The 21333-nt window shown below is 40.4% G+C and overlaps 1 protein-coding gene across 1 annotated transcript in view; it reads left to right on the top strand.

Moving 5' to 3' along the window:
- PHF21B (PHD finger protein 21B) overlaps nt 1-21333 on the top strand; it is a 68264-nt gene that overhangs the window by 33701 nt on the left and 13230 nt on the right. The window contains exons 3-6 of the mRNA XM_075161909.1: nt 5684-6034; nt 7777-7899; nt 13102-13153; nt 18891-18967. Of these exons, the coding sequence (XP_075018010.1) occupies nt 5684-6034; nt 7777-7899; nt 13102-13153; nt 18891-18967 (603 nt within the window). The remainder of the gene's footprint in view (nt 1-5683; nt 6035-7776; nt 7900-13101; nt 13154-18890; nt 18968-21333) is intronic.

Below are 21333 nucleotides of genomic sequence, written 5' to 3'. Positions count from 1 at the left end.
CTAATTTTTAGTGATTAAAAAAAGAAGAGGGAGAGAGTCGGTCCTCAGCTGGCATAAATAGACGCAGCTTTACTGAAGTCAGCGTGCATCTGTTCATTCTGGTGAAGGATATAATTACCCCATATTGCACTCATTTTATCAGCCATTGCTAATGTTTTCTGTGTGATCCTCTAAAGCTTTTCAAGAATGAAAGCTCTGTCTGCTGCTCCCAGCACTTTGCCTCTGTGACATATGAATTGTGCCAAATCCATTTTGAGTTTTTGTTTTTAAGCTCCGAGTACAAGGGTGAAGTGAAAATAAAGTGTGAATAATGGTCTTTCTCTCAAAGGCAATGTGATATTGCGTTGAGCTGAAAAATTTACTCTCATACAGATCGGCCCTGCCAGTATGAGGGGCTGATTGATGCTGAGCACGATCCAGCTGATATCTGATATTGGGGAGGGGGAGGGCTCTTCGGTCTTGCTGACAAAGCTATAACAGGATCCGGGGACTGGAAGCTGAAGTTAGGCAAATTCAACCTTGCAATAAAATGCCAGTCATGAGCATGATAAAATATTATTACAGTTTATTGGGGCTTGTGATGAATTCATCGTTAAGAAGTCTTTATTTTCTTTTAAAATCAGTCTTCAGTTTCCGGGAGAAATTCTGTGGCCAGTCTGTGAGCTGGAGGATGATGGCGATCCCTTTCGGTTTTGTAATTGAAGCGCACTCGTTAACTTCCCTTCTTCGCTAGGCCGTAAGGAGAACACATTTACCAGAATTGCCCTTAACAATTCTCATAGCACCTGCAGATCTGCACAGAGATAACTGTTCTAATTAAATCCTGTCCTTTAGGACTACATAGGATTGCCCACAGAGATGGGAGGAATTGTGTGCTTTCCTTCCCTCTCCTCCTTTTCCCCCATGCTTGTTTGGGTTGGATCTTGAGGGCTTATTTTGTAAGAGTTTTTCTTTTTTACCTTCTGTTTCTTTACTACAGCACGGGAGCGGCTCACCTGACGGGATGTAGCTCAGGAAATAGATTGCCCACGATCACAGTTGCCTTTGTCAATGGTGACATACATCAGGCTCTCCCATCTCCGCCACCCAGCAGTTTGTTCACCTCTGCAGTATTCAACAATTTGTGCTCTTGAGAGCTGGAACGATGTTTCGGTGTAATGGAAGCCTTTGGGCTTCATATAGGGACATCTGGATGGAGCTTAATGATACGGGATATACAAGAAGTCATGTTAGTCACAGGAGTTCTCTCCTGATCTGAAGCTCTCTAAAATACATGAAATTAGAGGTTGCTGAACAAAAGAGCACTCTGCACATCTCACAGGATTGGGCCCTCTGTTATTTCCCTGTCTGAAAAGCAGACAGCCCCCACCTAGTGAATTCTCGAGTCTGGGAATATCTTCTTGAACAGTGTGCTCACCTGCAGGCTACTTGAGAAGTACCAGGGGTGTCTGAATATTGCCGCCTAAAATCAAATGTTGCTGTTATTGTGGGTATTGAGGAAACTCAAGAACAACACGGGTTTGTGAAATCATTATATTCAAGAAGCAGCTCTCTCTTCTCCTGCATTTAGAGCCCTGGTAGTATCACATTCTGTTTTGACAGCTGTCAGAAGTTAAATGAAAGATATTTGCGGAGAGGAGGGTTGAGCTACAGGAGAATTGTTATTTGCAGCGCTCGCCAACAGTTGCAGTTTTCACTTGGTAACATACATGCTGTCTGTTATTCTTTCTCTTTTCTTCTCCTTTGCTAAACTTTTGCGCCTTTTATTTCTGTGGCTGTTGTAATGGGGAACGGTGCCATCCAACCTGTGCTACTTTCAGTAGAAAATGTCTTTTTGATACCTTGCATGTGAAATGCAGTCCGTGCCCTGCCCTAGTTTTCCTCCAGTTCTTCTTCGGTGATTGTCAACTTCCAGACTTCTGCTAGTGCCACTGTCCCCCTCTCACCTCCCAGATTTAAGCTACAGTTTTGCCACGAGGAAAAGGAATCGACGCTAGCTCTTTCCTTCATTTTTTTTTCTTCCCAGCTGACACCATTTATTCTCACAGGTTAGTCTAGCAGTTTGGTTTTTAACGTAAAACTCTGCTAAAGGTCTTTCACTTAGCTGTTTATTAAGTGCTTAGGCTTAGTGCTTATATTCAAGGGGGGAAGGCTCGTAGGTGTTGGAGCACAAGGGGCTTCTATGCTCGCTTTCTGATTTGGATTCATGCCTGCGGGCTGTAGAAATAAACATTATTTTAACTTTAACTTATTTTAGCTTTAACTCAGGAGCACCTGAAACTTTTTCTGTAGTCAACCCTTTTTATTATTCTATAATTGCAAATAAATATGCTCTCACAACGCTAGCTGAACTTGCCAGGGAATTTGCAGAGGCTGACTATGAAGACCGCTATACCTCCTTTGTATCACACGGTGGCAGAAAACGCCCGGCGTATCTTCTTGTGCTGTATCGGTTTGGTAAATCGTGTCAGCTATTTCAGTATGCAGCGCTTTATAGAGAATATGTTACTTTGGAAAATTAAGCCTGTTTAATTGTCTGTGCAGGAAGAGCTTATTTTATAGCGAAGTAATATGCATTCATCCACAACTTGCAGAATGTGTGTTAAGGGTGTGTATAGGATTCATTGAGGTACTACATCTGACAGTCAATATATATATGTAATAGTGTAGAAAAGATAATTATATAGCTGGAATATATATAGGCATTTAGTTTTAATTAGGCTTTTGATTAAATATAAAAGTGCAATTAAGAGTGACAGATACAGTAGATCCTGGTAGACTGTCATGACTACATGACAGTTTTTGGCTAGAAAACTCCTGAGCTGATTTTTTTGTCAGACTTGATTTTTTCTAAGTGACTGTTCTATTGAATCTTTGATCTGAACTACTCCTCATTCTCTCTCTCTCTCTCTTTCTCTGTATATATGTGCTTATCTGTGTGTTTACAGTATTTCTGTTGGTAACAGATATTATATTAATGTACAAGAAAATAATTTTCTTTTGAGGAGAGATGGTAAAATTTAGATGTTAGCCAAACAGCTAAGAATTAAATTTGGATTTTTTAGCCATGTTAATACATTTTAACTGTATTTTGCCAAGCTTCTCAGACTTTCTTTTCTGAATAATGATACTATTTCTGTGAACCTGTCTCCGAGCACATGAGCATGAGCAATTTGTTAAAGGCTTACATATGAGAGACTTATGTAAGAAATAACATAGGAGGGTGTCATGGTTTAACCTGGCAGGCAGCCAAATACCATGCAGCCGCTCACTCACTCCCCCCCACCCACCCACAGCAGGACAGGGAGAGAATCGGAAGGGAAAGAGTGAGAAAAACTCATGGGTTGAGATAAAGACAGTTTAATAGAACAGAAAAGGGAAAATAATAATGATAATGATAGAATATACAAAATGAGTGATGCACAGTGCAATTGCTCACCACCCACGCTGACCGATAACCAAGTAGCCATCGGTACTTCCTGGATCACGCCTACCCTTCATATACTGAGCATGACGTCACATGGTATGGAATACCCCGTTGGCCAGCTGGGCTGGCTGTCCTGGCTGTGTTCCCTCCTCCCAGTCTAGCTTGGTAGCAGAGGGTAGTTGTCCTTGACAAGATACTTAGCAACAACTGAAAACATCGGTGTGTTACCAACATTCTTCTCATACTGAATCCAAAACAGAGCACTAGGAAGAAATTTAACTCTATCCCAGCCGAAACCAGGACAGAAGGAAAGGATATTATTATGAAAATATAAACGTAGATATTACAAGATCTGCTTGTATAACTGGCTCCAATACAGACATAAACAAGTTGCTTTAAGTATCATGTCTCCCATTGCACTGAGCTGTTATTTATGTTAGAAGCCTTAGCTTTGCTGAATGCCTGGGCCATTGGTTTAAACCAATCCTCTGTGCACTGCTTTTGAAAATAGGACCATTAACTAATTATGGATATGAAGCTAATTATAGACTCCTCTCTTAAACAACTTGGCCAGGGTATTTGTCTGGTATTTTAACTAAATAAATCAAATAATCATTACATAAAGTGATTGGATGGAGGAAAAAGAGCAAAAAACCCTTCAGTTACTGTCAGTGTATCTTAAATCTGGTTAGTCATAGTTTAGCGTAGTTTTGTGTCATTTCCCAGTGGGTCTGTGGGGCCTTCCAGTGTTACCCTGACGTTGTGAGCCGAACACAGCAGCTTCCTGGCTTTGTCACGAGCCTGCTGCAAGACCTCGGGCAAACCCTCCTCTCTGCTCTTTTTTGGCTCTTTTTCCTCTTTCGCTTTCCATCTACCGTGGTTACTGACAATTTAGACACTCCCGAGCAGGGCTGTGCCTCTAATAGACGTTTGCCCTGCTCGTAGGTGTCAGGATCCTATCGGCAACTGAGGGCCGAGTTACCAAAACACGAAGAGCTCGCAATGGGTGTGTTGCTGCCCTTAATATTTGCTGCAGGGACAAATGGCTACGGCTCCTCCTTGACGCGATCGAGGATGATGGCCAGCCTTGAGAGATGATTTTCTGCACATCAGTAAATCCCCGCGTTTTCATTAAATTGCTTACTTAGGCTCAAGATTGAAGTCGGCATCATTGGAAGGGCTCCTGTAGACTGCAGCGCAGTGACACAGGCAGCTGTTTCCCATGTCTGTCTGCTACAACTTGTCATTTTGTTTCACAGTATGGAAGGTGCGAGAAGTGACAGGACTAAATAAGCACAGAGGGAACCGACTGTTTTATCTGGCCGTGTTAACGAATAAGCTGGGAGTGAAGTTAACTTCATGTGAAGCAGTTTAAATTATTTATTTTCAATCCTGGAACTGTACTTAACATGTTGTTAAGGCAGAGCCATGTTGACAGGGTGACGTTAATTACCCCACTGGAAACACGTCACATTAGCTGAAAACAATTGTTCGCCGCTATCATTCATGGCTCTGGGTGAAGCCGCAGCCTTCGCAAATCTTGGCAAACAGTTTCCCCCTCCATCCGTGGAAGTTCCTTCTGCATCCACCCACAGCTGCAAACTAGCTCTTTACTTACAGCAACAAAATATGAAGTTCGATGGTTGTGGGTTTCTTTTCTTCCCCTCTGTTGTTTTTTTTTGGTGAGCTGAGTGATTGTGTGATTGATCTCCTCTCCGTTAGACATGGCACATCTTCAAAATGCGAGGATCTTCATTCACTGATCCACCAGTGTAAATGCATACACTTACTGTTCCTGTAAGTGCTTTCCCACAACTCCCTTAATGATTCAGTTCCCACTCTTCAATTCATAGCAAGAGTGTTGTGTCCTTCAGAACAGGAAATTATTGCGTCTGGGATTTCCATTCTTTGCAAAGGCTTTGGCAAAACATCCCTGCTGAGAACTGGATGTGACTACTTGGAGTAGCATTTGTATGGATGTGTGCTAATAAAAGTGGGGAACTGACTTTTTCCTCCCTTCTTGTTCAGCATTGCAATGAGTTAAGGACTCCAAAATGACCCAGCTGAGGAGCGCTGGGAATATATCTACAAGTAAATGAATGGCTGGCTACTTTGAGTTGCTATGTTATGTTTTTCTAGATGCTCCTGTTCCATGGTTAATGCAATTAGAGATTCTCCTGGGAGAGTGCATGTGTGCAGTGTTTGTTCATTGCAGTGCGAGACTGTGCCTAATAACGTCTAACTCTCTGTTCGTAGGTTAGGCCAAAGACCCTGATTCCAGACAGCCTCCCTATCTCCCCGTGCAGAGACCAACCTTCCAAGCAGCCTCCTACCTTCCAGAAGGCAACCGTCGTCAGCATCAAAAACCCCAGCCCTGCCCTCCCGACTGCCAATAACACCGTCAGCCATGTACAGACGCCTAACAGCCAGTCACAAAGTGTCACCGAGTCTACAGCTATTTCGTCACCTCTGAGCAGTGCAGGTGTGGCGTACGCCATCATTTCCACCTCCCCCAACAATGCAACTCCTATCAGCACCAGCGCGACTGTCTCCGTGGTCAACGATAGCATTAAAGTGCAACCACTCCTCATCAGTGCCGACAGCAAGGTAGGTTCTGCTTTTCACGGCATTTTTTTTTGGTTATCAAACACAGGAATTACGTTGCAGATGTAAGCAGAATATTCCCCTGGGAGTGCACAGCCCTGTGCAGAGTGGTGTCAGTGGTTCCTTGTGAAGAAAATAATCAGAAAGCAATGGGAAAATTCTTGAGGGGACACATGGACGCTAGTAGACATTTATCTGTGTACAAGCATATTTTTTAGTGGGAACAAAATGCATCATTATGTAGCCTGACATTAATGGGACCATATGATCTTCCATTTCCTTAAACCAATCCTCACTAATAATATCCCTGAATTCTGTGCAGGCTCAAATTTCCTATGGACTCCCTCTTCAATTATACAGTGATATTAGTTATATCGACTGACCCCGGGGGAGTATATCAAGTAATCAGGCATTCCCTTCTACACTTTCAGGGGAAGACCAAATGAAATGAGAGCTCAGGGTTTCAAAACTGATCAGCAGATGAATCGGTAGGAAAAAATCAAGTTACGAATTACTTGTTCCCTCTTTGTACTGCTTTTCAGCTTTGAAATGCAAGAACTTCACCACTCTTGTACCAGAAACAGATTCAATAAAGGCTGCCAATGTACATTCGCTGTAATTTGCTGCTGGGATCCTGCTACTTTGGGTCTTGTTGGCAGCACAGGTTCTCATACTAAAAAAGAATACAGGATGTAGGATGGCTTTTGAGGTAAATAAAAGCAGGCATCTCTTCCCCACTTCTCTAACATAATTTATTTTTCTCTTACTTAAACTGGCTGCTGGTTAAGAAAACCATCCCTTTTTATGCTCTTAAATCTTCTAGAGTGACTGAGTTGAGCTAAAATATCTAACAATTAAATAACATTGATTGAAATTTAGCAACGAAATAGAGGGAAAAGGCCCAGAGTTCAAATCCAATTCAATCGTTCATCAAGAAGGTGAGCTTGGGAAGGTCTTCCTTAGTCCTTCCTTAAGCTTTGATTATGGGTATAAAGTCACATATGTAGTTCTGTGGTCAGAAATTGTCCTTCATTCCTTTTAATTTAATAGCTTCTGAGATAATGGTATCTGCACCGTGTAAATCTTCATGTGGTAATTCAAATATGAGCAGCTGGATATACTGACGTACATGCATGTATGAGAGATCTGTGTCGTAATTCCTATAGGTTCTAAACCAGAATTAATTTTAATTTAAAACACATATAGTTTATTTTGTTTAACACATAAATGCTGAGGACTGAACTCTGATCTCAGTTACATGAGTAGCACTGAGGAGTATCCTTCCCATCCACATGGTGCTTACTCTGAAATAACACTGGTATGACTGAGATCAGGCTGTGGTTTTGAATGTGTGGTAATACCATTTCTTCCACCCGTATACAAAATAAAATCAAAAGCAAGAGCTTAAAATCACTGACCACACGAGTGCTAAAGCTAGGCTGCCGAGTCAGCTTCAGAAGTCGTCTAAATAGAAAGTGTCCTAATTTTCAGAGGTACTGATCAAGTGGCTCCCTTAGGCTGCACGAGGTTTATAATGCACCAATAAAAATTAATTTTTAGAAACTTAAGTATGGATTTAGAAGCCTAACTTAGGTATCCAGTTTTTTATATTTTTGGCTTGCGACTTGCATTTGTTGTCTGTAGGGGTATCAAGTAACCCTTCAAAGAAGAATCAAAGGTTTCAGGCAGAAAAATCCGGTTTCATATAGTGAATTCTCTTCTTTTATTTGTACCTTGTCTTTTAGGTTATCATTATTCAGCCTCAAGTCCAAACCCAGACAGAAAGTAAAGTGGAGACAAAGAAACCTCCTGAAGAGTCAGCTCAGGGACCCCCTGCTACCAAAAAGAAAAAGGAGGAAAATCCAGAGGTGATCTTTTTTTTCTTTTTTTTTTAATAAGTGAGCTACAGTATGGTTAACTTACGGGGTCAATTCTAAACATTTTTCTGTGTGCATATGTAATTCCTGCATTTGTGCTCATGGTTCTGCCAGCTGTTCATCTCTCTACCCAATCGCTGCAATCGGGGTGATTGCCCTGCCAGTGAGGTGCTCTGACAAATTTGGTTTGCATCATTCAAACCTTCCAGTGTCACAAAATGTAAGAATTGCAGGTCTCATAATAATCTAGGCACCTTGTGTGGGTGTAGCTGTATTTCTTGTGAAAGGTGTATACAAGCTCAAGATACTTTCCTTTATGTTATCAAATATGTAAGATCGGGTTTACAGGCTGCGTATGAGGTTGAATTAACATTTCTTTTGTAAGCTGAGCTTTTACATCTTCTTTGTAATGAATCTTGCAATTTTTAGATTGTATTTAACAGTACAGTTTCTTGCATTTGCTGTGTACATGTCTTCCCACATGTACACAGATTCTTTCTGGTCTGAAAAACATTAAAATCCTTCACATTGAGTAAGAGAGTAGAAAGCAGGTTATAAGATTAAATCTCTTTCATTAACTATATTTGCGATGTAAACTAAAGATATAAATCAGAAGTCTTTGTAGAAATGGCGTCTCTCTTTAACAGGCATTTTGGTTTTTGACTAGATGTATTCACATTAGATTATGTGTACTTTTGAGGCAATTTGAGAAGTTATACAAACTACTGCTATTGTGGAAATGCTCAGCTCATGTGAAATCTTAACCTTACTAGTCTAATAAATGTGTAGCATGAAAGCATCCTTGGATCTGTAGGTTTAGGAGGATTATTACAATATAAATTTATAATGTTACTTGAGGCATATGGGTGGTCCACATTTGTTTTACCATTTTAAGAGGTTCATATAGTTAAAACAGTGTTAAGGATAAATAGTGGCTTTTAGCCTAGAATATCACAGCTTTATGCAGAAGCTCTGCAGAACCACACTTAGGAAACCTCTCAAGTTTAAAATCTGACCCTCATATGAATCTTCATGGCCACTGAATGATGGGACTGTAGGGTCCTGTTTTGTTTAGGGAGGTATTTCCGAAAGATTATTTACTGTGTAGCACCTTATGGGCAAAAAGGCTAGTAGATCCTGCTTGAAAACAGAATGCTAGAAAAAACATCCATTTTTCTTTGCCTGTAACGTACGCCTTTGGAAAGAATATTGAGCAAAAATCTTCCAGAGATGCAGGAAGAGACCATGGGACTGGGCACACTTTTTGGTATAGCATTCATAAATTTAACGAGCTTTTCATTAAATTGCTAACTAGAATATCCTGACTGCTTTTTCGTAACCAAGAACATTGTTCCTGCCCAGGTCTCTGCCAGCACAATTTTGTGGGTAGGATGCTGAAGCTATGCCTTTACGTATGACGGTCCTTTTCTTTTCATAGATTTGTTTCACGGCCGTAAATACGTAGGTCTAGAGTTAATTTCTTTTGTTCTTTGAAAGTAAACTTTAGTTGATTATCATGTATTTATGCAATTAGTGTAATTAGAACTAACAGCATAATTAGTGTAAATACATGTAATGACATAAATAGAACATGTAATTACAAAATGAAATGGTTTTGTAAAAATCTTTGTTTTGCTTCATGAAAAGACATACTGCGCATTTCTAAAAGCACTCATGGCTTTTAAACAGATGATTAAATTTAAGACAAAGAGTAACAAAGATACCATGATATCTTTTAAAAGAAAATAAGCACTCTCTTATAGGCACTTCTCCCCACACCTTTATTTATCTTCAAAGCACAAAACTGAGGCAGGAACTCCAAAATGGCCCTACCTAAATGTTAGTCGTGACAGATTGGGATTTAACAAATTAAACTGAAAATTCAAAACAAATAAACCAGAAATCACCAGACGTACCAGTAGCCAGGAACCCCGTATGCAGTTACTGAGCGTACCTGAACGAACAGAAAAGCCCGAGGATAATTGCCGTCTCTTGTTCCTGGCTCGGTCATTCTGCTGGCAAGCCGTGAAGCCGACCCAGGACACGGCCCCCTGCAATTCCTACGCCTTTTGCATAAGCCGAAGATTTCTCCTTTCCCAAGTCCGTCATCATTAGACTAAAGCAAACCTCTCGGCATCCGCTGCCTTGCAGCCGGGGTGCCTGGACGCCTGGCTGCGGAGTGGCTTTCCCAGAAGCAGGATGGAGGGTCTGGGCCACCCGGGGTGTCCCAGGTCCGGTGGTCAGAGCCCTCTCCTGGGATATGAGCCGTGAGGGTTCAGTCCCCCCGGGGCTGAGGAGGGTCTGGAGGAGTGGGCCACCCGCTCCCTGCCGCCGGCGGGCTCTGCTGGGAATGGAGGCCAGTAACTGCCCGTCTGGTGACGGGCCTTCTCCCACCAGAATGACTTCTGCAAAGAAGTGAAGGAATTGCGCAAGGGAGGTGCTCCTCTGGGGAGCAAGTGCCTGGGTGTTTAGTGTGGGGTGGTTTTGGTTTTGTTTTTTTCTTCAAAGGACCTGAAAAGGGGACAGAAAGAATCAGAATTCCTCCCAAAACTTTTTGCTTTTTTAAAATTTTATATAAGTAAAATTTTATATTTCTGGCAACATCTTCCAGAACGTTCTAGCAGCTTTTTATTTAAAAGAAAAGTTACTGCCATAAATGCTGGTTATTTAGCTAACAGTGTTTTTCAGCCCACCTAAGAAGGACAGGGGGGGTCACATTGCAATTGTGAACCAAATGCTAGTGTTGGGCCTGGATTGAAAATCTGGAGAAACCGAAGCCTTAGTTTTGTGGATTCTTGCACAGAGGAGAAACAATATACTCAGTGGTGTTTGAAAGAAAAGCATTGCAGTGGAAGTAGTATTTTGAGTTGAATCCAACGAGCTACATGAGTGTGAAATACCAAAACCCATAAAAACAGATATGCTGTAAATATAATATGCTTGTTAAAAAGAATACAGCTTCTACTGGGATTTTTCAAAAAGAAACCATCTTTCAAACATCTATAAAAGCTATCCCTTCCTGTGTTTAATAGTGAGGTAATTATCAAGTCCATTTATGAAGGTTCTTCATATGTTAAGCAAGTATGCTGTCATTACATTTAATTATGTATGTATTCAAATAATTTTAGTATGAAGAGAGGAAATTGTTTAGCGGACGTTCCAGTGCTCATATAATTTTAGTTTAGATGTCAGAAAATGTATGCTCCCCCTAGAGATTGATCTTTGGGTAATATAGGCATTCTGTGCTCCATTGGGAAAATACAATCACACATTAACTGTTCCAACTTTCTGATTCTATACCTAAATGTTGTTATTAGTTCTGCTGAGAGCACCGAGACGTATCCTGCCACAAAGTTACTTTTTGGTGGGGGTGAGGTGAAGCTTGTAATTCTACTCAATTGACTAATTTTCTTCTCAGATCTGCACAGTGGATCTCAGATCAAATATTCATCTTTCCCTTCATGTGTGGAGCCCCCACTGTGTCTAGCTGGTGTTTTAGACATGTAAGGAGTGAATGTTATTGAAATCAAGGTCTGACATGCAAATGAACACACGTGCTTGTCATTGCCACAGTTATGGAAGGCAGAAATACGGCATGAATGTATCTAAATTGCCAGTGATGAGATTCGATGTACAGGGAGAATTACGTACTAGGAGAACATGGAAAGAAAATATTCTTGTCTCATGATGTTGTTAGTTCACCTGATTGACAGAGATATTTTCACCTATGTAAGAGGGATATAGGTGTCCAGTCCTGATCCTCAGATTTTGAAGAACCCACCCCATAGCTAGATCTTTTCATCTACGAAATGAGGATGTGCTTGCTTTCACAATTTCACTGTGTGAAAGTCAGAATTGCAAAGGAAGTTGTAGTTCTGGTGACTTACTAGTTGATTTTATCCTGAAGAGAAATGAAAAGTTTTTTACAAAACTTCACAGTGAAAAGGCTTTCCACAAAACAAGAAGGTCAAACTAATTTTGACTTGGAAGTGTTGAAATGTGTTCTCCTGACACTTCTTTGATTGAAACAATGTTTTGACCTTCTACCGCTTAAACACTGTATTTTAGTTTGAGCTAAATCTACACATTTTATTTTGGGTGAGTATGATAATTGCATCTTCCTATGGTCTGTGGATGCTTTATCAGAGTTGGATTGTGGGCTTTGCTTCCCTGGATTTCCTAATAGCTTGGGGTTCATAGTCAGATTGTCTCTCCTGTGGAATTGCACCTCATGAAAATGCCACTTGGGTAACATGATCCAACAAGATTGTTCAGCACAGCAGAAAGAGAAGAGATCCCCGAGGCCCCACAGTACCACAGATGTGACTCAAACCCAAGGAGTTCAGTTCAGTTTGGGCTTGGAACAACACAGCAGAATTTCAGTTTTCCATCAAAAAGATGGAATAAAAGCTTCAGCAAAACTGCTTCCGCAAGGGAAAATTTCCCAATGAAAAATCACTGACAGAAGATTTAGAATCTGCTCTAGTACTTGCCCTATTACTGCATCAGCACGTTTTGAAGATTTGTTAGTATGAAGATGTGTTTTGTGCATATATAGTGTACAAGAGTTCTGAGTAATATTTTAGATCAGATTCCTCACTGCAAAACGAGCTCAGTGTCAGTGGGTGGTTTGTTCACTCCCCATTGAGGGAAAATATTGGTTCAGTGTACCTCTTCATAATTCATGCGCATGATATTCTTTCTGTAACTTGGGAAGAGAAATTTCTGAAAGTTTTTTTGGGGAGATATGCTTCAGATGTCTTGTTTAGTTTTGTAAAATTCAGTGGAACTGTATCATATCTTGCTTTACTTCATACAGCTTGCTTATATTGAATAGAAGCAGTGTCACGTCCAGATAGTAGTAATAATAAACAATTACTTCTCTAGAGTGGAGTAACAAAGCAGCTGGCAATATGCAACTGAATTGATTGAATTGACTGAATTTTGATCATGTGCTTGTAAGTCTCTGAACTGCTAAAGTTCATATAGTCATAGAAGTAGAACGTGACTGACCAGGCATATCTGAAGCAAATCTTCAATTAAAGTTCTTCATATTACTGTGCGTTCAAATAAGACACATTTCTAAAAGACCTTTACTGGGTTTATTCTGTCAATGCTAGATCTATTTATTTACTTACTTCTACCATGGTTTGGTGTAGTAGAAAATCTAACCCCTGTTTATTTTTTCCTTAGAAAATTGCCTTCATGGTAGCATTAGGACTGGTTACAACAGAACATTTGGAAGGTAAGATGGCATATGTTGTTTCACAGTTCAGTTTTTGAGTGAAATCTTTTCTCTTGGCTGCTCCAAGAGGAATTGGTGATTCTGTCCTCTGGAGGGGAATGAAAAGTCTGGTGAAATGTTATCTACACACAATTGTGCTTTTCAGCCTCAAAATAATGGGTGACCTTACTTTGCTCTGCCTCCCATCCCATTGCACAGCTCAAGGGGCATGAGAACTGGCTCTGCAGCCAGCACCAGCAGGCTTGGCATAAGCTGGTGTTTGGGCTCACACCTTTAAAGGGTGTTAACAACTGGAGGACGATAGTGAAGCAAAAAGCCTGCAAAGGCTCGGACCAGCGCTGGTCAGGTTGAAGAATCAGCGAGATTCAAAGATGTTCTGTAGCAAGAATACCCTCTCCTCTTTCCCCGTGTGAGATGGACTTTCATTTTTTGAGCTAATCATCTGTCATCTCTAGAGTTCCACAGAATGATGTGTAAAATAGCAGTGAGAATCTGGCATTTGTTTTATAAGATTTCAAGCAAATTAGAAAACTACCTCTCACAAAGACTTCCCTCCCTCCGCTTCCCCCCATTTAGCCAAAAAATAAACAAACTTCCAGTCTGATCCTGCTTTTGTGTGAGGGCTGCTAGCATGCCTTCCTGGGCTTCTGAGTTCAAATACTGACATACACTAAATGCAGTATCACATAGTGTTCAGTTTACTTTTCCAACCTTCCAAAAATACCTTGCAAGAGTTAGCAGATTTGTACCTTTCTTTGCCTCAGCTTTGTCTTTCTGAAAACGTAGATGAGAGGGGAAAAAAGAGTTTATTCAGCAAATTTACCAGTGGCGTGAGATGAGCTGGGGGTTTCTTGGCAGAATGAGTTAGTTCTCATGGACAGAGAAGATACAGCTATTTTTAAGAAAAAGTCTACAGCTTGATGTGTTTTAGTTACATGCTCAGCTAATACAAGTTGGTGTGGTTCGCGCTGGTATAAGGAGAAAAATCTGGTATCTGTGTCAGCTGACAGTGATTCTTGATCACAAAAAATGTTAATGATAATTGACATTTACCACCCATCCCATGGACCATTGTCAGCAAAATACCTAGGAATTTCCAGTGCACTGAGTTTAAGTTTTATGTGCTCTAGAATTAGGCACATGCTTAGATACCGTGCTGACTCAAGAGGTATCTACCATTTTACAGCTTGATTTCTTTTTAGTAAGATTCCCTGTGCTTCTGTTCCTTGGTTTTAAGAGAGGTTGTGAATTAGGGAGAAAATATGATCTTAATTGCTATGTGTCCTCAATATATGCGGCAGGTTTTCTGTTGCCTTTTTTCAGTGTCTTTCCTCTTTAAATCTGCATTTTAGAAAATCATTTAATGTCCCAGTGACTGAGAATTTGAAAGCAGTTTAAAGAAACTTTAAGCCATCGGCCTTTTTAATCCCTTAATGGTAATGGATTGAAATGGAAATTAAAAAGCTACAGCAATTCTGGGAGAAGATTTATAATCCAAAAAGTGCAAATGATGACTGGTTCTTGTTTTCTTTGTCTAAGGAAAATAGGACAACATTTGAAATTATGCTGAAGCGCAAATTATGCTTACAACAGGGAGAACTTCATTTTGAATAATTCTTTACCCTTTGATTTTATTGGAACTAATAAATTGTTTGTGTGGATTTAATGCTTATGTTCGAAACGCTAAGTACGGCTCTGCTCTGTTTGTTCTACACTAAGTGCGGAGACGCACATTTTGAATCTAACTGCTACAATACTAATCCTGCAGAATCAATTCTTTCAGACAAATTCACTTTTTATATTCCTACTAGCTTTAAATAAATGGCTCCCACCAAGAGCTATTTACTATGGAAAGGGTATTTCTTCATGAGTATTGGTGATTACAGCTGTCAAAAATACCCTTATAGCTTTCACATGCTAAAGGTTATTATTTTAGTGCTATGTCATATTTACGGTTATCAGCCATTGCTATTTATCGGAAAGCAGTGGTCATTACACAGTTCAGTTTATTTTAGTACTTCTAATGTATTTCTCAATTTCACATTTTTGGAATTGAACTGTATCAAGATTGGGTCATTAAAAGCTTATTCACTCAGTATCATTAATTCACAGTGTTACTGCTTTTCTTCATTTTCTTTGTTAATTTTGTGGTGAAGGGCTATGATCCACTTCTCTATGGATTTCTCTGTCAGCCTAGCAGCCTTTCCACCTAACGTCCAGAGGAGCATCATTCCCCTTACTGGGAAAAGAGCTCTGTTCTGCAGAGCCCGAGTGTGAGGCATCTTTTGAGGCCTTTACCAGTAAATGAACACAGCCGCTTCCACTGGCTGACATTCTGCAAGGTACGGCTTTCCCTGAAGACAAATTGTCATTACAGGCCTCATAGAATGACCGTACAGAGTGTTTACTGATGAAGGCAGCAGCTCATTGAAGCTTTGCCTCCAACATAAAGCTATCTTCAAATGTATTCATCTCTGTCAAATGTACTACAGTTTAGAGGGTTTTTTTCTGTTTGGGTTCTATTTTTTTAATTAATCAACTAAGGAATAAGATAGCCGAATTCTGTGATGCAGTGCATGGTTGTAACATATTAAATCTCTTTCTCTAGGCTATTAGAACACCTTTTAGCAATACCATTGTGTAAAAAAAAAAAAAGTAGATAGAAAGCAAAACTTTAAAAGAATTCTTTAGTTCAGGTCATTCTAAAAATGCACATCTTGTTTTACCGTAGCAAAATAAAACCCCTGAAATATTTCCATCTACGTTACTGGAATGTTTTAATCAGTTAAAATATTATTTATTTTTACTTTATTGAGCCCTGTTTTGAAATATGCACACAATACTTTTTAGCAGAAGTAACAAGTAACAAAAGATAGTATACCAGCGTATGCTTTTATTCTATCTTGGTGTGATTATTGACAGACACACTCTGAGATTCACATACCCCTTATCTCACAAGCATGGATATTTTTTGTTCACAGTTTCCATAAATAAAGTGCTGACATTGTGCTCTTCCTCCCTGATGGCTGCATAGGGTGGAGTACGTCTAGAGCTGCTTCAGTTCATTAGCGTCTCTCTCTCTTTATTTCCATCTATTCCCACTGCTATTACTTTTCCCCCCAGCCAGCTTTTATCTCTGTACCATAGCGATGCCTCTTCCAAAGCTGCATTCCAGGTATCTACCACATGTGTGATTCAGACTCCATCAAATATTTCTGTTGCCTTGGTGAAAGCATGTACTGAAGAAATTCTCTCTTAAACCTGGGACCCAAAAGGGCAGAGAGCTACAGATCCATCACAGTCCTCCTGTGAAGACACTCGGCCCAGTTATGGACACAGAAAGCTCTGCTGTGTCGAATTCTTTGTTTCTTTTTCTGGGCCGGTGAAAAGTCACAATCTCGTATCCCTGTGACCGCTTCTGAAAGACTAAGCCCGGGCTACCCTAACTCCAGCTTTTTCCCTTCGCTGCCAGAAGGGTGCCGAGATGCTGCAAGCCCTGGACTCACTGACCACGTAGCGTGGGTTACGGAGCCTGGCTGCAAGAAGCACGGCTCCAGCTCACACTGTTGAGACCAAAGTAAAGATCCGTGTCTAGCACTTACCCTGCTGCTGAGGCCCGATTCCCTTTAGAGGATGCCAAAGGGTCTGGAAGCTTCAGGATGGAGATTTCAGCATAGCCAGACGAGCGTTTCATAGGAAACACTTTCACAGTAGGACAGAACTGTTACCCATACAAGATCCTCCGGTCTGGAGTCTGTGTAGCACCAAGGACGTTAACAAGATGCTGGCAGTGGTTGCAGCCGTGGTGTTTATCGCACGTCTCGGTGCAGCCTCGGATCACACGTTTCTTGGTAGTGAGATTCTGTATAGCTCCCTGAGTCACATGGCAGCATGTCTAGCTCGTGTCAAACTGTGAATACAGACCTGCCTGTGCTCTTTGAATTGCCCTAGGAGAAGACACCTTCTGAGCGTGAGAGGTGACATGTTCCTGTGCCAGTGGGAAAACCCAGCTAGAATATGCAAGTAGTTGTTCTTTTCTTGTCTATCCAGTTTCCTTCCGATACATCCATCAGTCCAAAAGTGGTGGCTTAGCCAATAGCCTTTTGTGAATGAAAAGTTTCAAATCAATATCTTGGAACTCAGGCCAGTACAAAATCCATGCAAAGTGTTGGCCTCATCTCTAGGGACACCGTGTTCAAGACATGACCGACAATACTAATACCATTTACCGCAGCAATGCTTAAAGTGGTACGTGGCCTCTTTTACTCTGTGGGGAAGTGATCAGCATCACTCAGGAAAGGGTGCCTGGAAACCAGAACTATGTGTTGGGAATCCAATTCCCACGTCTCGTAAACATCCTGAAAGCTGGGCTGTATCTTACTGTTGGATTGCAAGTGGGAGATAGTGCTCAATATCCTGAAGGCCATTTTCTGGTGCTGAGGGTGTTCTGAGGTAGACCTCTTTAGCTCAGACATTGACGAAAGATGCCAGACCTTCTGCAGAACCAGGTGGCGTCCTGAGTTTCTGTTGGGTGTGCTCCTGGTCCTCTGGGCTGAAGAGCTAGTGCTCCTGCCAGTTCCTCTCATTCTGAGAGATTTCCTTAGAGCAAGACAGAACGGAGGTATCACGATCGTGGGGGCATTTAGACTAACAAGATCCCTCTGGCACCTCAGTGCAGAGTCCAAACTTTGCCTTACAGTATTCACATAGGAAACATTTTGGAACAGAGCATCAGCCCAGCTGTGCATGCTTCATGTCATGGGATGGATGCTGAGTGGCTCTCCTTGCTAAAGTATGTCTGCTCTTACTTTATTATAAAAATAAAAAGTAGACTCTAAAATACATGGTTGTAACAATCTCACCATTCTGAACTGACATCAAGAGGTGGATAAAGAAATTCCATATGGCAGAAAAGAGATCCTAGCTTAGATAAAAGTAGCATTAAACCTGCAGATTTCCGTGGTCGAGAAATGCGCTCCCTCTTTCTGTGTGTATTTACAGAAGTATGCACATGGCTAATTGTTGCTAAATGCGGTCCTCGGCAAGTACCATCTTGAATAGGTGTTACCATTTAGCGGAAGGGTGTGTTTCACCCTTTTCCAAACAGGATTGCAATTTGATGAGCCTATCTTTGCGCTGCTGTTTCCAGTGACACAAATACGTGTACGGCTCATAACAACATTTTGCATGCTCAGGATCGTGAAGTTGTGTATTTTTGGATGGATAAATCATCATGCCCTAGTTAGAACTGAATCTAGCCATGCCATTCTGACCGTGCTTTTTCTAACCTCTGGAGATGAAAAGCAACTTAAATTAAATTTAAAAGAATCTCTATGCTTTTATCTGATATGAATTCCAAAGCTTAACTGCTTTAAATGCTTCATTTTTGTTAATAGCAGACATTGATAGTATTTGAAAGCTCTCTGTTGATGCTTGCTGAATATATATCTGAAGGGATCATAATAAAAATCTCGTAGGGCAGCAGAAGTCCACCTTGGAGGAAGGAAAAAATAAAAAATGCCTGTGTTCTGAGTCTTACAAGGAAAAGCTTATTAATGTCAATCCTTGAACTGCAGCAAATATCAATGCTGATGCAACCCAATTATACTTTAGAAACTGAAACGGAACACAAAGCCCAAGGGGTTGAGGGTAAGAGCATCTTGCTTAACAAGTTAGATCTACATTTTTCCCTGATGAATGAGAAACACACAATGCGTGTTTCTTTCCATGGTTACAGAAATCCAGAGCAAGCGTCAGGAAAGAAAGAGAAGAAGCACAGCAAATCCAGCCTACAGTGGACTCTTGGAAACAGAGGTACTTTATCATTCACTTTTTTTACCACAGTTCTATTTCATGTCAATAAAAGGTTTAAGTGCTTCTTATTACAAAAGTATATATGAATGCAGAACCACACATTTACTTGTAAAGAGACATTGATGTGGAAAAGAAAGAAAAGATCTCATCTCAGCAGCTAAACAACAGGTTTTCACCCCACAACATCACTTGCTTCAAACTAGAATTCGTCTTAGTTTTAATAAAGGCCAAAAAGACTAAATTAATGTGGGACCTAATTACTCTTTCACCCACGCAGACAGTCCCTTTAGGTCAGAACTGAAGAACAGAAGTGCTGCATTATGTTCTAACTTGCATTGCTATTTCTCTTTTCCTACGTGCCAAATAATAAATGGAGAACTTTTTTTATTAGTGACATTCTGAAAAGGGATGTGTTGGTTTAAGAATCAGTGTGCTCTGCAGGGGGTATGGAAGCCTGCATAATAAATATAATAATGCATAATTAAAAATAAAATGCTCTGGATAATCTCTGTTGTCTGCTACACTTAACGCTGTTACATTTATAGTAGTAGCAAAATTTGGTCCTACATAATATTGGATTGCAAACTTGGTGTAAAAGCAACATATAAATAGACTTAACTTTTTCTGAAATTGTTTTCTTCTTTGTTTCTGAACTGACATATATGCATTTATTCAGCTTATTAAAATTCCATCTTTAAAATTTCACCACAGTTTGGGGTTACTATTTGAACTTCTTACAGGAATGAAGCTGATTTGCAGCCAGCTCTCCATTTAAGAAAGATTTCTCTGTATTCTGAGTTCTTTAAGCCGAACGGAAGTGGTTTTTCTTTATTTAGGTACAAGCGATGCAGGGTTTTTGGTATGCCAACATTTCAGATTTCTGTGTTTGTTGGCAGGCAGCAGACAGATGAGGCTAAGAAGAAACCCACCAGTAGTCAAGCTGCTTAGTGGCTTGATTGTTCTTTTTATGAAAGTATTGGAGATTTTTATACTCCAGAGCAGCTCTGGGCACTTGAATTCTTCAGAACTCCTAAACTTTTCTCTAGCAACCTCTTCAGAGCAAATACTGATGTCTATACGTCCAGTGTTTAACACAGTAGGAACCTTAGCCTTGCTAGCATTAAATTTTTAGTGTCTTCTCTTAGACCTTTTTGTCCTGATGAGTTTATTAAAATACTTGCAGCAGAGTTTTATGGCTGTAGTCTGATCGGTGTTTGTGAGAAACTCAATTATCTCGGAGCAGGGATGGAGGAGGTGATGGGGCGGTCTGCTGCACCCCTAGTTCATACTTCTCATTATAGCTATTCTCAAAAGCATATCCTGAAGTGAAAGATGGCATGGAGAAAGAAATGTCTGTGAAAGAGTCCTGTGGCTGATCAGCTGTGTCCTCATTAGGAGTTGTCATTAAGTACTGACCATGGGGAATGCCGTTCAAGTAAAATGGAGGCAGATGGTTTTTCTCTGATCAATTAGCTGCTCAGATTGATTTGCTAATCAGTGAGTTGAGGTATTTTGTGGCATTTCAGGCATTTTGGTGCAGTTTAATTTACGGTTAGTCTACTGAATGATCTTTAATTCATGATTGTTTAAATTGAAATTGCATATAAATTAGACTTTTTATTTGCCAATGCCCCTCAAAACGGCAGGAGCTCAGCATCTGTAGTGGTGATGCTAGTTTCCTTGATTACAAAAATGTGATCACGGTCTTATGTCTTCACTTGAATGTTGTGCTTTTTCCTTTCAAAGCTTTTTTCTTTAAAAAAAATTGAGATACCATTCTATTTTCCCACCCTCGGTAGCTTTTTGCTTTTTTTTTCTTTTTTCTTTTTTTTTTTTTTTCCTCCATAGGAAAGGGTTAAGTTTCAGGCTGGGTATTTTTTGAAGGAAGAAACATCCATTCAAAATTCATTAACAGACTGGCAGGCACCCGTGTATAAGAGAACAGTTTACTCACCACAGAATAAATCATTTATTAACAAAAACGCTCTAATTTTCCTCCAAGCAGAGTCTAACAACAACATCTAATGGAGGAAAATGGTACTGTTTCCAGTCCTGCTGTACAAGTAGGATGGCTCAGAGAAACAGTTTTGGGTTATATAGACTGTTAATGAAGCCCGGCTTGCTATTGACCAATAGTTTTTACCATTTGACGAGTTGGCGATGGGCTGCGTTAAATTAGTTAAACATCTTAGTCAGGTTTCCAGTGATCTGTGTTTGCAAGTTTGAAAATCTTTGGTGACCTCAGCAGATTGAAATCGCTGCCAGCTCCCAGAGGTCGTACACATTAACTTCTGAAAGAGAAATATTTTGCTTAGGCCCTAATACATTGCTTGCAAACGAAATATGTTTCTACGAACTGTAGGCAA

The sequence above is a fragment of the Calonectris borealis genome, chromosome 1 (genome assembly GCF_964195595.1).
Source record: "Calonectris borealis chromosome 1, bCalBor7.hap1.2, whole genome shotgun sequence".
In the NCBI taxonomy this organism is placed as follows: Eukaryota; Metazoa; Chordata; class Aves; order Procellariiformes; family Procellariidae; genus Calonectris; species Calonectris borealis.
This window is presented reverse-complemented; position numbering and strand designations above follow the sequence as displayed.